The sequence below is a fragment of the Camelus bactrianus genome, chromosome 12, assembly GCF_048773025.1.
Source record: "Camelus bactrianus isolate YW-2024 breed Bactrian camel chromosome 12, ASM4877302v1, whole genome shotgun sequence".
NCBI lineage: Eukaryota > Metazoa > Chordata > Mammalia > Artiodactyla > Camelidae > Camelus > Camelus bactrianus.
Window position 1 is genome coordinate 21100276 of NC_133550.1, and position 13936 is coordinate 21114211.

Genomic DNA, 13936 nt, shown 5'->3' on the forward strand with positions numbered 1-13936 from the left:
GTGGTTTTAGTGCCAAAAAAATGTTCTTTCTTATTTAATATGTATTTGATACAGTATTTCCTCACCTTTTAAGCATTGCCAGTGTTGTTGAATTTGGTCTCATAAAACAGAAATATTTTCATTTCTCTCATAAACTTTTTACTTTTCTCTTGGCATTTGTTAGTAGACCTTAAAAAATAATGTAAAATTTTTGGGGTGCAAATAGGAATTCCTGCTTACACTAGAACCTTAAAGCTTAAGAAGAATGTTTCTCTTTACCTTGTATTATTTTACTATTCACTGAGTCTGTGTACACATATAGCAGTGACTGACTATTTTTATATCTCCTGGATTTGTGAATAGCATTTGGAGTCCTGTATTTTTTCCCATTTAAGAAATATAAAGTGTAAAAGTATTGGTCAAATTTAAAAATGAGTATGTGTATTAAATATTTCATTAGCTAAAATACTAACTTCATTCTTATTCTATATTCAAAATTTTAGAAGTAAGAAAAATTAGGAAATTCACTTTAAGAATCCCAAACTCTGTATATTTCTAGACAACAACCCTTTTTCCTTAACCCCTGGTAATTTGTATAAGGTATGGATTCAAAAAGAATAAGCACTGTATTGTCTTTCAAAGAGAAGATGCAATTAAGTCTGGCTATGCTATTCACATTTTTCATTCAGCACCACTAGCCTCTGGGCCATCTGCTTTTTGTGACAGTTAACATGTATAAAATTATATTGCAGGTTATAATGTCGTTGTAAAGATTCCCCCAGGAGCAACAAACATTGATATTCTTCAGCACAGCTATTCTGGAAAACCAGAAGATGACAATTACCTTGGTAAACATTTTCAGTTAAACAGCAGCCAGCCTGTGGTTTGTGTACAAGTTCATGGCGGTCTGTGGTGGTTGTAAATTCTTGGAAAGCAGGCAAGGAGAGCCCTGAAACAAACATGCAATTTCAGTTCATAAGGAGCTTAAGTCATCTGACTCCCCTATATGTCTTTCCTTCTTGGATATCTATAACCTATTTGAAAAATATTGAACTAAATTCTGAAAAGTAAATTTAACATTTTTCCCCCATGAGGGTGTTCTAGATAACCAAAGCTTATATTCAATTAAAGTCGTATGTGTATTTAGAATAAAATACTCTTTTATCTTTATCTAAAATGAATTCTAGATCTTTGGGGTTAACTGTCTTAAAGAATTTTCTTAGATGTTTTTACCATGTAGTAAAAGTCTTTAAATACAATTTTTTTAAGCTGTAGTGTTATATGGCAAGGCAGAAGGAGAACTATGGTTTCATTTTTAGATGTGAATGAATATAGTCATAGTATATTGTCCTTTCGCTATTTCTAGAGTATACATTTCAGTTGTTATTTACTTGGCAAAATTAGCTTTTAGGCTTAAAGAATTTCATTAAGACCCGAAAATGAAAAGATGGCTTTACAAACCTTTCCCTTCTGTCTGATAAATATCTTAATGTTGACTTCTCTGTAATTCACCAAACTGGAGTAGGTGGTGATGTAGAGCTGAAAATGAGAAAGTACCTGCTTCACATTAATGAAATGTGAAATATTGGCTCAAATAATCAATGCTTGTCACTGGGAATCTGAGTCCATAATGAACAAATCTATCAGTAATTGTATTTGAAATTATACAGTCAATTTGCAAAGAGAACAGCTGTGTAATGGATACAGATTTTCCTTTTGGTGATAAAAACGTTTTAGAATGAGGTAGAGGTGGTGGTTGCGCAATGTTCGTGAATGCACTAAATGCCATCGAGTTGTTCGCTTTGAAGTGGCTAATTTTATATTATGCCAATTTCATCTCTGTGAAAAAATGCAAAACGTTTCCTAGAGAAAGTCAGATGTAAATGTTCTGATTAACCTTTTACATTTAGTGGCAATTCTTTTTTCTTTTGCTAAAATATTACCTCAATGCATATACACAGATATATGCCACTGTACTGGAGATAATTTAGTCTGTCTCCCTTAGGCTCCCCCTAGGGAGATGTTCGCATTCTCCTAGGGACAACAAGTTCTGCCTAAGTTTAAAAGTTGTGAATACACACTCTATTACATACATATGTAAACATAGATAAATATCTACACTGTAAATATGTAGTATATAGATAAATATCTACACGTATGCCTATTTGACAGGATTCTGTTAACACCTGTCAATGGGAAAGAGAAAGAACTAGAAGGTGCAAGATCACAGAGGCAGAGGGAGCATGCTGGGGAGCAGTCACTCCGTAGGCATGAAGGGTGATAGACTGCCTCGCTTTGAGAAATATCGAGGCATTTGCAGAGAGAAGATGGGAGATGCATGGCCTTTTAGAACACTGACCCTCAGCTGTTGGAGCTTCGTGCATCTTTTAATGCTGCAGCAGTCTGACTGCCCTTTCCTTCTTCCCCACTGATGACCAGGATTGATTTAGCTGATCTGTCTGCTGGCCCATGACCTCTTTCTGTTTCCCCACTTCCCGTATGTCCCTCCTGGAGGCTGCATGCCTGGTGGAAGATGACCACCTCAGAAAGAACAAATTATAGCGTGAATTCATTTTCGTGGCTTTGGCCAGTGTGCTGAAGGTTCCCTGCTTCTGGATTAGATAGCCCTCGACAGTAAAATAAAGTTTATTTCCTCAATATGAATTTATTTTTCCATTCTCTAATTTCAGAAAAGGTGTTTGATGGTAAAAGTTAAAAATATTTCTGTCGTGTTGACTGGTTTTGCTATTTCATGAGCTCTGTCCTTTTACAGCCTTGTCGGACACTCAAGGGAATTTCCTTTTGAATGGCAATTTTGTTGTAAGTATGTCCAAAAAAGAAATCAACGTGCAAGGAGCTATTTTTGAATACAGTGGTTCAAACAACTCAATTGAAAGAATTAATAGTACTGATCGGCTGGAAGAAGAACTTGTTTTGCAGGTAAATTCTCAGTAGTTGTTAATGAGACAGTCTCAATCAGATTAGTTAACTGGGATGCTTAAGTGCTTTGCGTTTATTACTAAACAGAAAAATGATCTTTTAAGAATATATCTTTTACGATTTAATTATTTGCTCCTTTGTGTTTTTATTGAGGTTTTGTGTGTGGGTAATCTGTACAACCCCGATGTGCGTTATTCCTTCAACATCCCCATGGAAGAGAAGAGCGATCTGTTCACATGGGACCCATATGGACCATGGCAAGACTGTACAAAAATGTGTCAAGGTACCCTGGTATTCAATAAAAGACAGAAGTTTAGCTGCGCATGCGGGTATAATCTGGGGCGCTGCTGAGTCTGCCTGCCTGTGGAATCCACGCACATACACCTCACAGACATACAAAGGTTTCCTATCTTTTTTCTCTTCCTGCTTTTTCATTCTTTGCTTTGTAGACTTAACGGCCTCCTTTATCTCTATCATTCTCAACATTCTCCATCCCTTCTCCATCCCTTTTCGTTCTCATCCTCTTTCTCAGAGTCACAGAAGTTAGACGTCCCCCTAACTGGGATTCTGCTACCCAGTGAAATCCCCACCCACTTGTCCATTCCCCTCCAGCCACCCGTCTCCCTGTTTTTGAGTTGGGGCACCAGCATCCTTTCCTTCTTCTATTTCCCTTCCCTGACCACAAGGACATGTGTTTGTCCTGATGGATGAATAACAGCAGCACAGGGGGAAATGGAAAAGCAGTGAAGTTTACAGCAGAGAAAGCAAATGAAGGGCTGGTGTCTTTGGGCGGTCTGTAATTACGGATACCTAATTGTGTGATCCTCCTGCATTTGTTCAAATCAGTAAATATTCATTGAAGGACTCTTCTGTTTTGGGTTATTAGGACCCTGATTTTGCGTTCAGTTTTTAAAGCCCGGCGGAGGAAACAGAGGCACAAGTAGATTACCTGAATTTTAAATGGTAAATGCAGCGCTGCAGGTAGGCAAGGAGAAGACCCCGGGAAAGACGGAGGGAGCAGTTTGCAGAGGTTAAGTGTGAAAACGTAAAGAAGTTTGAGGAGAACAGAAAAGTAGTTCCCCTGGGGACTAGAGCCAAGGTTTGGGAATGAGGGGAGCAGTGCGTCAGAGGACGGTCTGGAAATGAGCTGAGAGAAGATGGAAGACCGGGGGCAGCGACCACAGGTGATGGGGACATTGTAACCAACTGACCTCAAGGTGCCAAAGGAACCAAGGTACCCCGTTCAGGAAAAGGCACAGGCTTGGTCCTGTGGTGTTGGGACAGTGGCGCCTGGATGATGGTGTGGAAACAGGCATTCTTGTTGAGCAATGTCTCAGGGGAGGGAGACTGAAGTAGATGATGCCAGGCTGACAGGGGACAAGACCCTGGATAGGCTTCCTGGAAGAGAGCTGAGGCTTTGGGAACTGGGACCAGTATTCCAGCATAGCTTGGTGACCTGGTCTGTGGCAGAGGATGTGGGAAAGCGAAGGACAAATTCCAAGTCACAGGTGAATGAAGGAACATTGTAGAATGTGGGGAACACACCAAGTAAAGAGTAAGATCCTAAATGAAAGGTTGGACACCTTTTAGGCGCATGGAGATAGTCTGGGAGTCCGAACCAGGACAAGTCTCTTAAACAACTATGTACAGTGGGGAGAGGAGCTATTAATTCAGTTGCCACAAAGTATGCTGTGATTACAGTCCCTTTCTGGTGTAACTTTTTGGTTTCTCTAAAGTGAAGCTTCCTGAGTTTTATTTACTCGTTTTGCTGTGCGCTGGAAATGATCAGTCCCCAGACTCTTTGTGAGCACTCTGGATTTCGTCTTACTCTTTTGAAGCACATTATCCAATCTGTCAGTTTCAGTTTCCCTTCACGTCTTCTCATCTCTTGCTACCATGACCCTCTTCTCTCTTGCTCGAATTTGGCTGTGTTGCTTTTCAGGCCTGTGGCACGGCTGTCATGACGCACTCACCCTCCTTTCCCATCCTGTGAACTCTCTCTGGCTTTCTTCTGAGTTGGAGTCCCTGTGTACTGAATCCCATGAGTTCCTCTTTGTATTTCCTCCATGGGGCTAGGGGTAGGGGGAGCATATCTGTACTTTCTTGAGCAAGAGAGGCAGTTTTTTGAGACCTTTCCAATCTGAAAGTGGCATTAATTCTATTCTCACATTTGACCGATAGCTTGTCTCGTGTAAAATTCTGAGCTAGATTGTTTTCCTTTAGAATGCTGAAAATCTGTTTTTCTGGCATGTTTTCCAATTTCCTGTGCTTGATTGTGACACTTCCTGGTGTGGGCGTGTCGTAGGTCCTCTCTCAGTTCTGATGGTGCGGAAAAAAAGCAGAACAGCGAGCATCGGCGTGGTTCTGTCTTTCGTCTTTTTTCCTAGATAATTAGGATGCCATTCCAATTTGGAAACATAGACTCCTTGACTTAAGGAGTCTTATGTGTGATTTCTTGGATAATTTCTTGACACTAAATTTTCTCTTCTATCTTGGTAAAATTTGTATTGTCTGGATGTCCAACCTCCTGAACTCATCACTTACTTTCCAATTTCTTCTCCCAATGTATGTTGTTTTCTTAATGTTTCTTCTCATACCAGCTTGCTTTCGTTTCGTGGATGCAATACCTATGTCCTTGAGAGTACTGACTGTCGTTTGTAAGCTTCTGCTGCTCCCCGACATGTCTGTTTCATCTTAGTGCCGTTTTGCCTCTGCTTATTTCGGTCTCTTTTGTGTTGGTGGCTTTCCTAAGATGCCTGCTGATCCTTTGGTCTGTGTTCATATTTCAGGCTGCAATGATAATTGAAGGTCCTGTGTGGGTGAGACAAGTCAAGCTTCATTATAAAATAGTTGGATCACTAAGTCGCCCTTTCCTGTGTCACTGGGGGAGAAGCCCCATATGTCATTGTCGTGGGATCTTTTTTCTTGGGCTGAAGAGCTTTCCAAGAAGGGAATCCTCCCATCTTCTTCTGGTCAGCAAGGCGCGTGGGGATCCATAAAAGTTGGCTTGGGGCCAGAGGGAAATGGAGGGAGAGCCTAGCGGGCCTGGATCTCCGCTTTCATTATGGCGTTTTTTTACTTAATCCCCCCTTTTCAGTACTGTGCTCCCCAACTTCCCTCAGCCATGTCTGTGCCCTCAAGTTCACCTTCTCTAGAACTGTGCCGTCCAGTATGGTAGCCACTAGGCACATGTGGCTAGCCCACTGAAATGTGGTGTTAACCGTGAAATGCAGAATGAATTCTGAAGACGTGGTATGAAAAAGGAAGGTGAACTGTATCACCAGTGATGTTTATACTGGTATCATGTGGAGGTGATCCTATTTGGATATTTTGGGCATGTGTATCTTTTTACTTTTTAATGTTACTACTAGACAATGTAAACCTACATATGTGGCTCATGTTCTGTTTTTATTGGACGGTGCTGCTCTTGACCAGAAGGTAGCAGGCTAACCGTTCTTCGTAAATACTTCCTGATCACTCTCCATCCTGCCAGGCCTACCCTTCACTCGTTCACCCCTTCAGAGGAGCCTGGTGATTTTGATCCCTGGGCTCTGCTTGGATTCTGAGGCATGAATGGTTTGCTTCTTACGCACTTTCTTCCTCCGTGGGCTTAAGTTTCAGCTCCCTTGGCTTTGTTAAATAGTTACTTCCATCTTCGTTTCGTATTCAGAATTTCCTTTTCTTGCCTGCTGTGTTTCCTTCTTTAGTCTTTTTTGTTCTTTCAGGTTGTTGCCTCTTCAGAATTCCTTCTAGTTATTTCAGATGGTGTTTGGGAAGGGGCAGAGATAAACAGGCATGTTCATGTTTGGCTGACTGAAAGTGTTCAGTTCAGCTTTGATAAAACAGAAATGTGGTTGTGTCGCTGACTGCTTAAACTCCTTCCTGTCTCCTTGTTGCAGAAAATGTGAAGTTCAGTCTGGCCCCTTATAACCGCTCCTCTTAGTTTGCTTGCACCGTGGTTATGCTGCAGACGGACAGCCAGCAAATCTCAATGACCCAGAACAACAAAGATTTATTTCTCTCTCATGCTGTATGTTGGCTGCTTTTGGCTGTGACTCTTCCCCAGCTTGGGATCCATGTCCATGTCATTTTCAAAAAACAAATTAATAAATTGCTTATATGTAAAATCCAAAAAGAAAAGGACACAAACGAACTACTTATTATTTATAACTTAGATGATTGACTTCTTGAATATGTGTAAGCACATTTGACTGTCCTTTATGATTGATTTACTGCATTCTGTTGATTCTGATTTTGTGGTTGGCTTTATTCCTTTGATAACTATGTAAGTTTAAAAAGCTAAAGCTCTAAACTGTTCTTTGAAACAATGAACAGTACATATATGTAAATTTTAAAATGGTTTTATCTCTCAATGAGTTGATCTTCCTACAATATACTTTGTTTACCCACTCCCCGCCAAAAGAGCAGGAATATTTTTGACAGCTCAAAAAAAAAACAAGATATCTAAAATACATTTTCCCTCAGAGTTAGATTAGTTATGGTTTCATGAATCCAAGTTTCTTGATATAATCCACCCATTTGCAACTCATTCTGATACTTAAAAAAGTAAGCTATTGATATTTCCAATCCTCAACCCACAAACAGATCACAATTTTATTATATTCTCAGCACAATATCTACACAATAATCTGCCACAATGATTCTACACTGATAAATAGCATATTTAATTTATATGTGTTTACATATACATGTTTTAATAGCTGATGATCTCAGAATGTGATGATTTAAAATATTTTGGAAAATTTTAAAACTTTGCATCTCCATTTCATTTATTTTATATTGTGTGTAGTAAGGCAACATTAAATATATACTTTAAAAAATTAATACTTATTTTTAAGAGTGGTTTTAGAAAAGTTGAACAGCAAGTACAGAAAAATTCCTATAATGTCCCATCTTCCACTGCCCCCTCCTGTTTCCCCATTATTAATGTCTTGCATTAGTGTGGCACATTTATTACAGTTGATGCATTATGATTAACTAAAGTCCATACTTTACGTTAGTGTTCACTTTCTGTGTTGTACATTCTGAGTTTTGACAAGTGGACACTTGTAATGACACTTATGCACGATTACAGTAAGATACAGAACACTTTCACTGCCCTAAAAATCCCTCTCTCTACCCCGGCTCTAACCTGTGACCACCACTGATCTTTTTATTGTCTGTCTGTGCCGCCTTTTTTGTTCATGACTGCAGGCTGAAAGATCAGCCCCATCTGGGAAAGGCTGTTTTAGCGACAGAGGGAAAAGGGAAAGAGATTTTCGCAGAAGCATATAGTGGCTTTTATTAGAGCATCTGCTTGGAGCTGGAATAGGTTACATCCCCTTACAGGTCGTTGGCATAAGCCTGATGTCAGTGGGTAAGAAAGTCTCCTCCTCCTGCAGGAAGTTAGAGCAACATTGTAGCAAGTGCAGTCTTGTAATTTGGGGAAAGGGAAGCAAATAATGGGGAACAATACTCTAGTGAATCATGCATGATCAGCTCCCAACCCTGGCCACTCAGTTCTCCACTAACACCCCCCTTCCATCCAGCTGTAATGAATTTCTTTCTTCTCCATACCTGTCCTGCCTTCCTTATGTCTCCTTGCTAAGTTAACTCAATCTTTCAGGACTCAGACTGCTTATCATAGAAAATCATTCTTGACTAGATCAATATGCCAGCCTGTTTGTGTGCTATGTTGGAATTTTTTGCTTTTGTAGCTGAATCCTTTAGGCTACTAGCAGAATTAAATAATTATGTGACATCTACTTATGTGAATTCTCCTTTTATTTTTAATTTTCATTTGGCTTTGGCCAAGGTCTTCATAGAAGAAAAATTACCTGCATACGTAAGAGTGATCATACGGTAGTGTCTGATCAAAGATGTGACCACTTACCTCTTCCATTGTTGGTGACTGAAAGGTGCAATATGGACTGTGAATTAAGGTAAGTCAGAGAGAACTAATGTATAATGAAACCAGATTAAAATCAATAAGTAAGATAAGCTGCAGGCATCTAGTTCAGTGCCTGGCACAGTGTAGATGTGGAATTAATGCCTGTCCTTTGTCCCTTCCCTTAAAAAACTTTAGACTCACTAACTTTTTTGTGAAACTCGGCAGTTGGTTTGAATTTTTATTCATAGTATTTGCTGAATACCAGTATATGGTCTTCAATATTTTGTGTAAGAAATGGAAGCAAATTTGTCTATAAAATAAATACAGGAAAACTCAAATATGAAAACCCATGGTTTGAAGATCTGAAATAATAAATTTTATAGCACGATTCTATACTTCCCTTGGAACTCATGACCTGATAAACTTTCAGTTTTTTAAATTTATTTTTTGTTTTCTTTTTAGTGGAGGTACAAGGATTGAACCCAGGGCCTCGTGCATGCTAAGCATGTGCTCTACCACTGAGCTCTACCCCTTTCCCCCAATAAACTTTTAAGGATCGAGGATTAGAGAATCAATAGATTGATTTCTCTAGCTTATCAATATTTGGACCATTAAATGTTAAGGACCATGATCCTAGATCACGGCAGGCAAATGTGTTCTTCTAAAATCCTTGTCATTTGGTTTTTATGTGATTGATCTTAGAAAGAAGCTAAGAGCAATAACTCTGTCTAACGAGTGACAGTTAACATCCAGGAGTGTCCAGAACCTCTTTTCACTCAGCAAGGATGAGAATTTTTGTTTATTTAAGATGTTGTTTGAAGACGTATAGTGAAAGCCTCACGATAGGACTGGCAGTACCAGTGGCCCTAGAGTGAAGCACCGTGAAATCCTCGAGATGTTACCGGGATGGAAAGGAACTCCATGAACTCTGTGCTCTGTTATGCTGGTGCACTCATGTTTGATAGATTGCTAGACTATAATTGGGATAATTTGTCTAAAACTAGCAGATTTCACTTGTCGAAAAAATGTTTTGCCTGAAAACATGTTCAAAAAAAGATTACGTGAATTAATGAGAAAATGCGACATGCTTTACAAAAACCAAATTTACCAACTTTTGAAGGGTTTGTCTTTATTGATGTAGTCATATTCCCAGACATTCCCTGATCCTCAGTCAAATTACTGTAGAGGTATTGCTCAGGGAGACACTACCTGATTATGAGTCGAACATATTTGGTCATAGTCTTAAATCTGCCACTAAGTAATTGAGGAGCCTTGATCTGAACCAACTGTTTGCAGAGGTTTAGTGGGGAGGCTTGGGTTCCTTGGACATACCTCCAAAGCTGTCTCCAATGCCCAGGTATGGTCCTGGCTCCTCATCTCCAGCTTTAACCAGACCAGCTCCATTTTTGTGTATTTGGAGAGTAAGCCAGATTTTACTTGGAAAAAAAATTTAAAGATTTCTGACAAAAGTCAGGCATCAGTACCATTTAAATGCACAACATCTGCGGGCTTTATTGTCTCATCTATAAAATGAAAGTTTTGGTTCTATGATCCTTAAGAATTTTTCGTCTCTAAATCAATGATATATCAAGTTTTTGGTGGCTTGTCCATCAATTGTAACAGAATTTTCAGGACTAAATGATATGCATGAGTTTCTCTGAATCCATTTTTTAAACTGTGTTCATTGCCGCACCTCCTCAGTGTAATTAACATCATTTTTTTTTTATAGGTGGCACATCGTTGGCAAAAGCGAATGTTCATCCCATTGTGGTCAAGGATATAAGTCATTGGACGTCCAATGCATGAAGTATTCCATTCACAAAGGACAGACTGTTCCAGTAGATGACCACTACTGCAGTGACCAGCTTAAACCTCCAACCCGAGAACCCTGCCATGGTGACTGTGTCCTAACCAGGTGGCATTATTCAGAATGGTCCCAGGTACAGATAAAAAGTATCACTTAAGAAAAGTTGCTTTTTTTTTTTTTTTTTTACTTCTGTTTAAGTATTTGTCACTCTACAGTATAATTTTGTTAAATTTTTTATTTTGTTTCCATTTGTCACCACTTTTTTTTTTTTTAATCAGTGTTCCAGGAGTTGTGGAGGAGGGGAGAGGTCTCGAGAATCTTACTGTATAAATAACTTTGGCCACCGTCTTGTGGACAGAGAATGCCAGGAACTTCCCCGAGTGACAATGGAGAATTGCAATGAATTTTCCTGTCCCAGTTGGGCCACTAGTGAGTGGAGTGAGGTAACATTAAACACACGAGGCTTAGACTTGTTATAATATTGTGTAGGGAAGCTTTGCAATCTAAGGCTTTATAGAATTCAAAAAATATTTCAATTTATTTTATCATTTGGTAGATAACTTTAGTATCAAGGTAATAAAACATTTAAAAAATGGTTTGTTCTTAAACTAGTTGCAGTATCTGGCTAACAACAACATAACTGGTGTTTAATCTGTAACCATATTCATAGTATCCAGAGTAGCCTGAGATGTATCTTGTTCTAAGGTTAGTTATGTACCTTTGTTCCTAGAACAAATAGATGTTGCACTGGCATCTGGGCAACAGAAGTTGGAGGTGGCTGATTTTACCCAGTGAATATCTGGAAGAATGAATGAGAAATGTCCTTAGGAATAGTCTTTCAGCTATATTTGAATGTGTAAATTGATCATTGTACCATTTTGTAAGGCATTTGTGTTGACTAATACTGAAAATAACAATCAGTTGTATTCTTACAGTGTCTTGTTACATGTGGAAAAGGGACAAAGCAGCGACAGGTGTGGTGTCAGCTGAATGAAGATCACTTGAGTGATGGCTTCTGTGATCCAAGTACCAAACCTGAATCTCTGAGACCATGTGAGCTTCACACATGTGCTTCCTGGCAAGTAGGACCGTGGGGCTCTGTGAGTATATGATAAAGGGTTTCTGCTTTAAGCCATCTTGACAGAATAGCACAGAGGTTGTGGTATCATCACTCCTTCAGCGGAAGCATCTAAATTTGGGTGCCTTTTTTGGAAAAAGACTTGAAATGTTAACCCTTGTCTGTACTGTATTTAGACTAGGCATTGCTGGGAGGGTTTGCCAGACAGGTGGCCAGGAATCTGCTGGAGGAGGTCGGGCAGCTTGTCGCAGTGGCTGGAAAACCTTCTCTCATCTTCTCGTTAACTCTGTTGTATCTCTTCCTTCTTTGAAATTTACTTAGCTTATTAAATGACATGCAGACACCAGGTAGATTTTGAAAAATATTCAGTTTCCCTAAAGTATATTGACTCTGTCTCCAAAATACCAGGCTTCTCTTAGTATTTTCACATGATAACTTTTTAAAAATTAGTTAATGTATTTATTTAAATGGAGGTCCTGAGGATTGAACCTAGGACCTCGTGCAGGGTAAACACACTCTCTACCACTGAGCTGTCCCTCCCCTCATGGGTAACTTTTTAAAGATACAATAATAGTTGTCCATTTTAACATCAGTATTTTATTACTATCCACATAAATTTGAACCACTATGTATGTTGATTAAATTTGCTATTTTGTAAGTCTAGCCTCTGGTGTAAAGGAATAATAGAAAGATCTACTGAAAGTACATTCTTAAGTATGTGCGCATTACAAAAGTGAAGTTTATGTAACTTCTGAATAATGGCATTTGGGATCGGCTTGTGGTCTCTCAGTGCACAGCCACGTGTGGACAGGGCTATCAGATGCGTGCCGTCAAATGTGTCAACGAGCTACTCAGTGCGGTGTTAGATGACCGGCTGTGCCACGGACCTGGTCGCCCCAGCGACAGGCAGGTAAAGGACGCCTCTCCATGGATTGGAAACAAAACTTTTTCATAAGGGAGGGTTATTGATAGGTTAAGATTATTTCCATATGTAGTTTTTCCACTTGCATTTGGATGCCTTAACATGTATGTGCACACCAGAGAGTTTATTGTTCTTGGTTTTTGCCAGCTTTACTGATGAATTTTTTTTACTCTTTATCGACCATCGGATCACTCATTTAACTTACATTTCCATCCTTTGAACTGCAGAAGGGTGCTATGTGTTGCTATAGATTCGTGAGCTTCTAAAGTGTGTCGTGCTGCTTGAAGTAGTATGCTGTGTTTGTCCAGAATGGCTCAGCTTAGTGGTGTTTTTGAAAGACTATTCCTGTTTTCTTTTTCAACCGTCAGATAGAAGGGATCCACACTTTAGCCTTCAGAGTCATGCGGTCCCCTTAGATCGCTTATTTGTGATTTAGTATGCCACTGTTCATAAGTTCTCTATGTGGAAGAGGAAATGAAGTGTAGGAATTAGTATGACTCAGAGTGGTTAATTCATTGATGGTTTATGAGATCCGTTTTTCTTTTGAACAGGTCTGTACAGTTACACCTTGCCCGATCATCCCTAAAATTGGGGCCACTTCATTACCAGCTGTTCCCATGGGGAAGACAGCACAGTGGCGATATGGTTCTTGGACCCCAGTAAGTGAATTCCTTTAAGAGGTACAGGTTTTCTATTATGGAGGCTTTCAGACATCAGCAGAGTGGTTGCTACAGATTTGCCAAATGTATGCGTTCATTCTCAGGTATTTTGATGGTGTGGAAAGAGCATAAGGTTTAGAATTAGGTAGTTTAATGGCTAAATCCTGTTCTGCCTTTTAAGAGCTCTGTGTCTTTGGGCAAGAAATTTAAGTTTTCTAGGTCTATGTTCTAATCCACCAAATGAGGATAATAATATTTATGTCACAGGTTATCATAAGAAGCAGCTGTGATATTAGGCTTTTAATCAGCCTTTATTTAAACTACCACATATTCATGTTGTTTTTCTAAACTGAAGGCTTTAATCTATTTGAAGTGTATACTGGAGTTAGTCTTATGAATGATATATATTTAAGTTTCATGTATTCTCTGACTATTTTAAATATGAAATCAGATCTACTCAGTTACCTAGGTCTTTCAAAATTATCTTAAGTGATATCTTAAGATTCTCATATAAAATGTTTTTTGTTTCTTTAATTTTGGCAAATAACTAATCACTGTTCCAAGAAGTTGAGTGTTTTGTTTTATGATCACAAATATCTGATTTGTGAAATTCATTTTCTAAACACATTGGGATAGTCAAACTGCCCTGTCTTTGACTCAG

The 13936-nt window shown here is 39.1% G+C and overlaps 1 protein-coding gene across 2 annotated transcripts in view; it reads left to right on the forward strand.

Moving 5' to 3' along the window:
- ADAMTS20 (ADAM metallopeptidase with thrombospondin type 1 motif 20) overlaps positions 1 to 13936 on the forward strand; it is a 134983-nt gene that overhangs the window by 64960 nt on the left and 56087 nt on the right. For both annotated transcript variants that reach the window (XM_074374995.1, XM_074374996.1), the window contains exons 16-24: positions 732 to 827; positions 2753 to 2919; positions 3073 to 3202; positions 8735 to 8861; positions 10539 to 10749; positions 10895 to 11059; positions 11552 to 11716; positions 12485 to 12604; positions 13168 to 13275. In XM_074374995.1, coding sequence (XP_074231096.1) covers positions 732 to 827; positions 2753 to 2919; positions 3073 to 3202; positions 8735 to 8861; positions 10539 to 10749; positions 10895 to 11059; positions 11552 to 11716; positions 12485 to 12604; positions 13168 to 13275 — 1289 coding nt within the window. The remainder of the gene's footprint in view (positions 1 to 731; positions 828 to 2752; positions 2920 to 3072; positions 3203 to 8734; positions 8862 to 10538; positions 10750 to 10894; positions 11060 to 11551; positions 11717 to 12484; positions 12605 to 13167; positions 13276 to 13936) is intronic.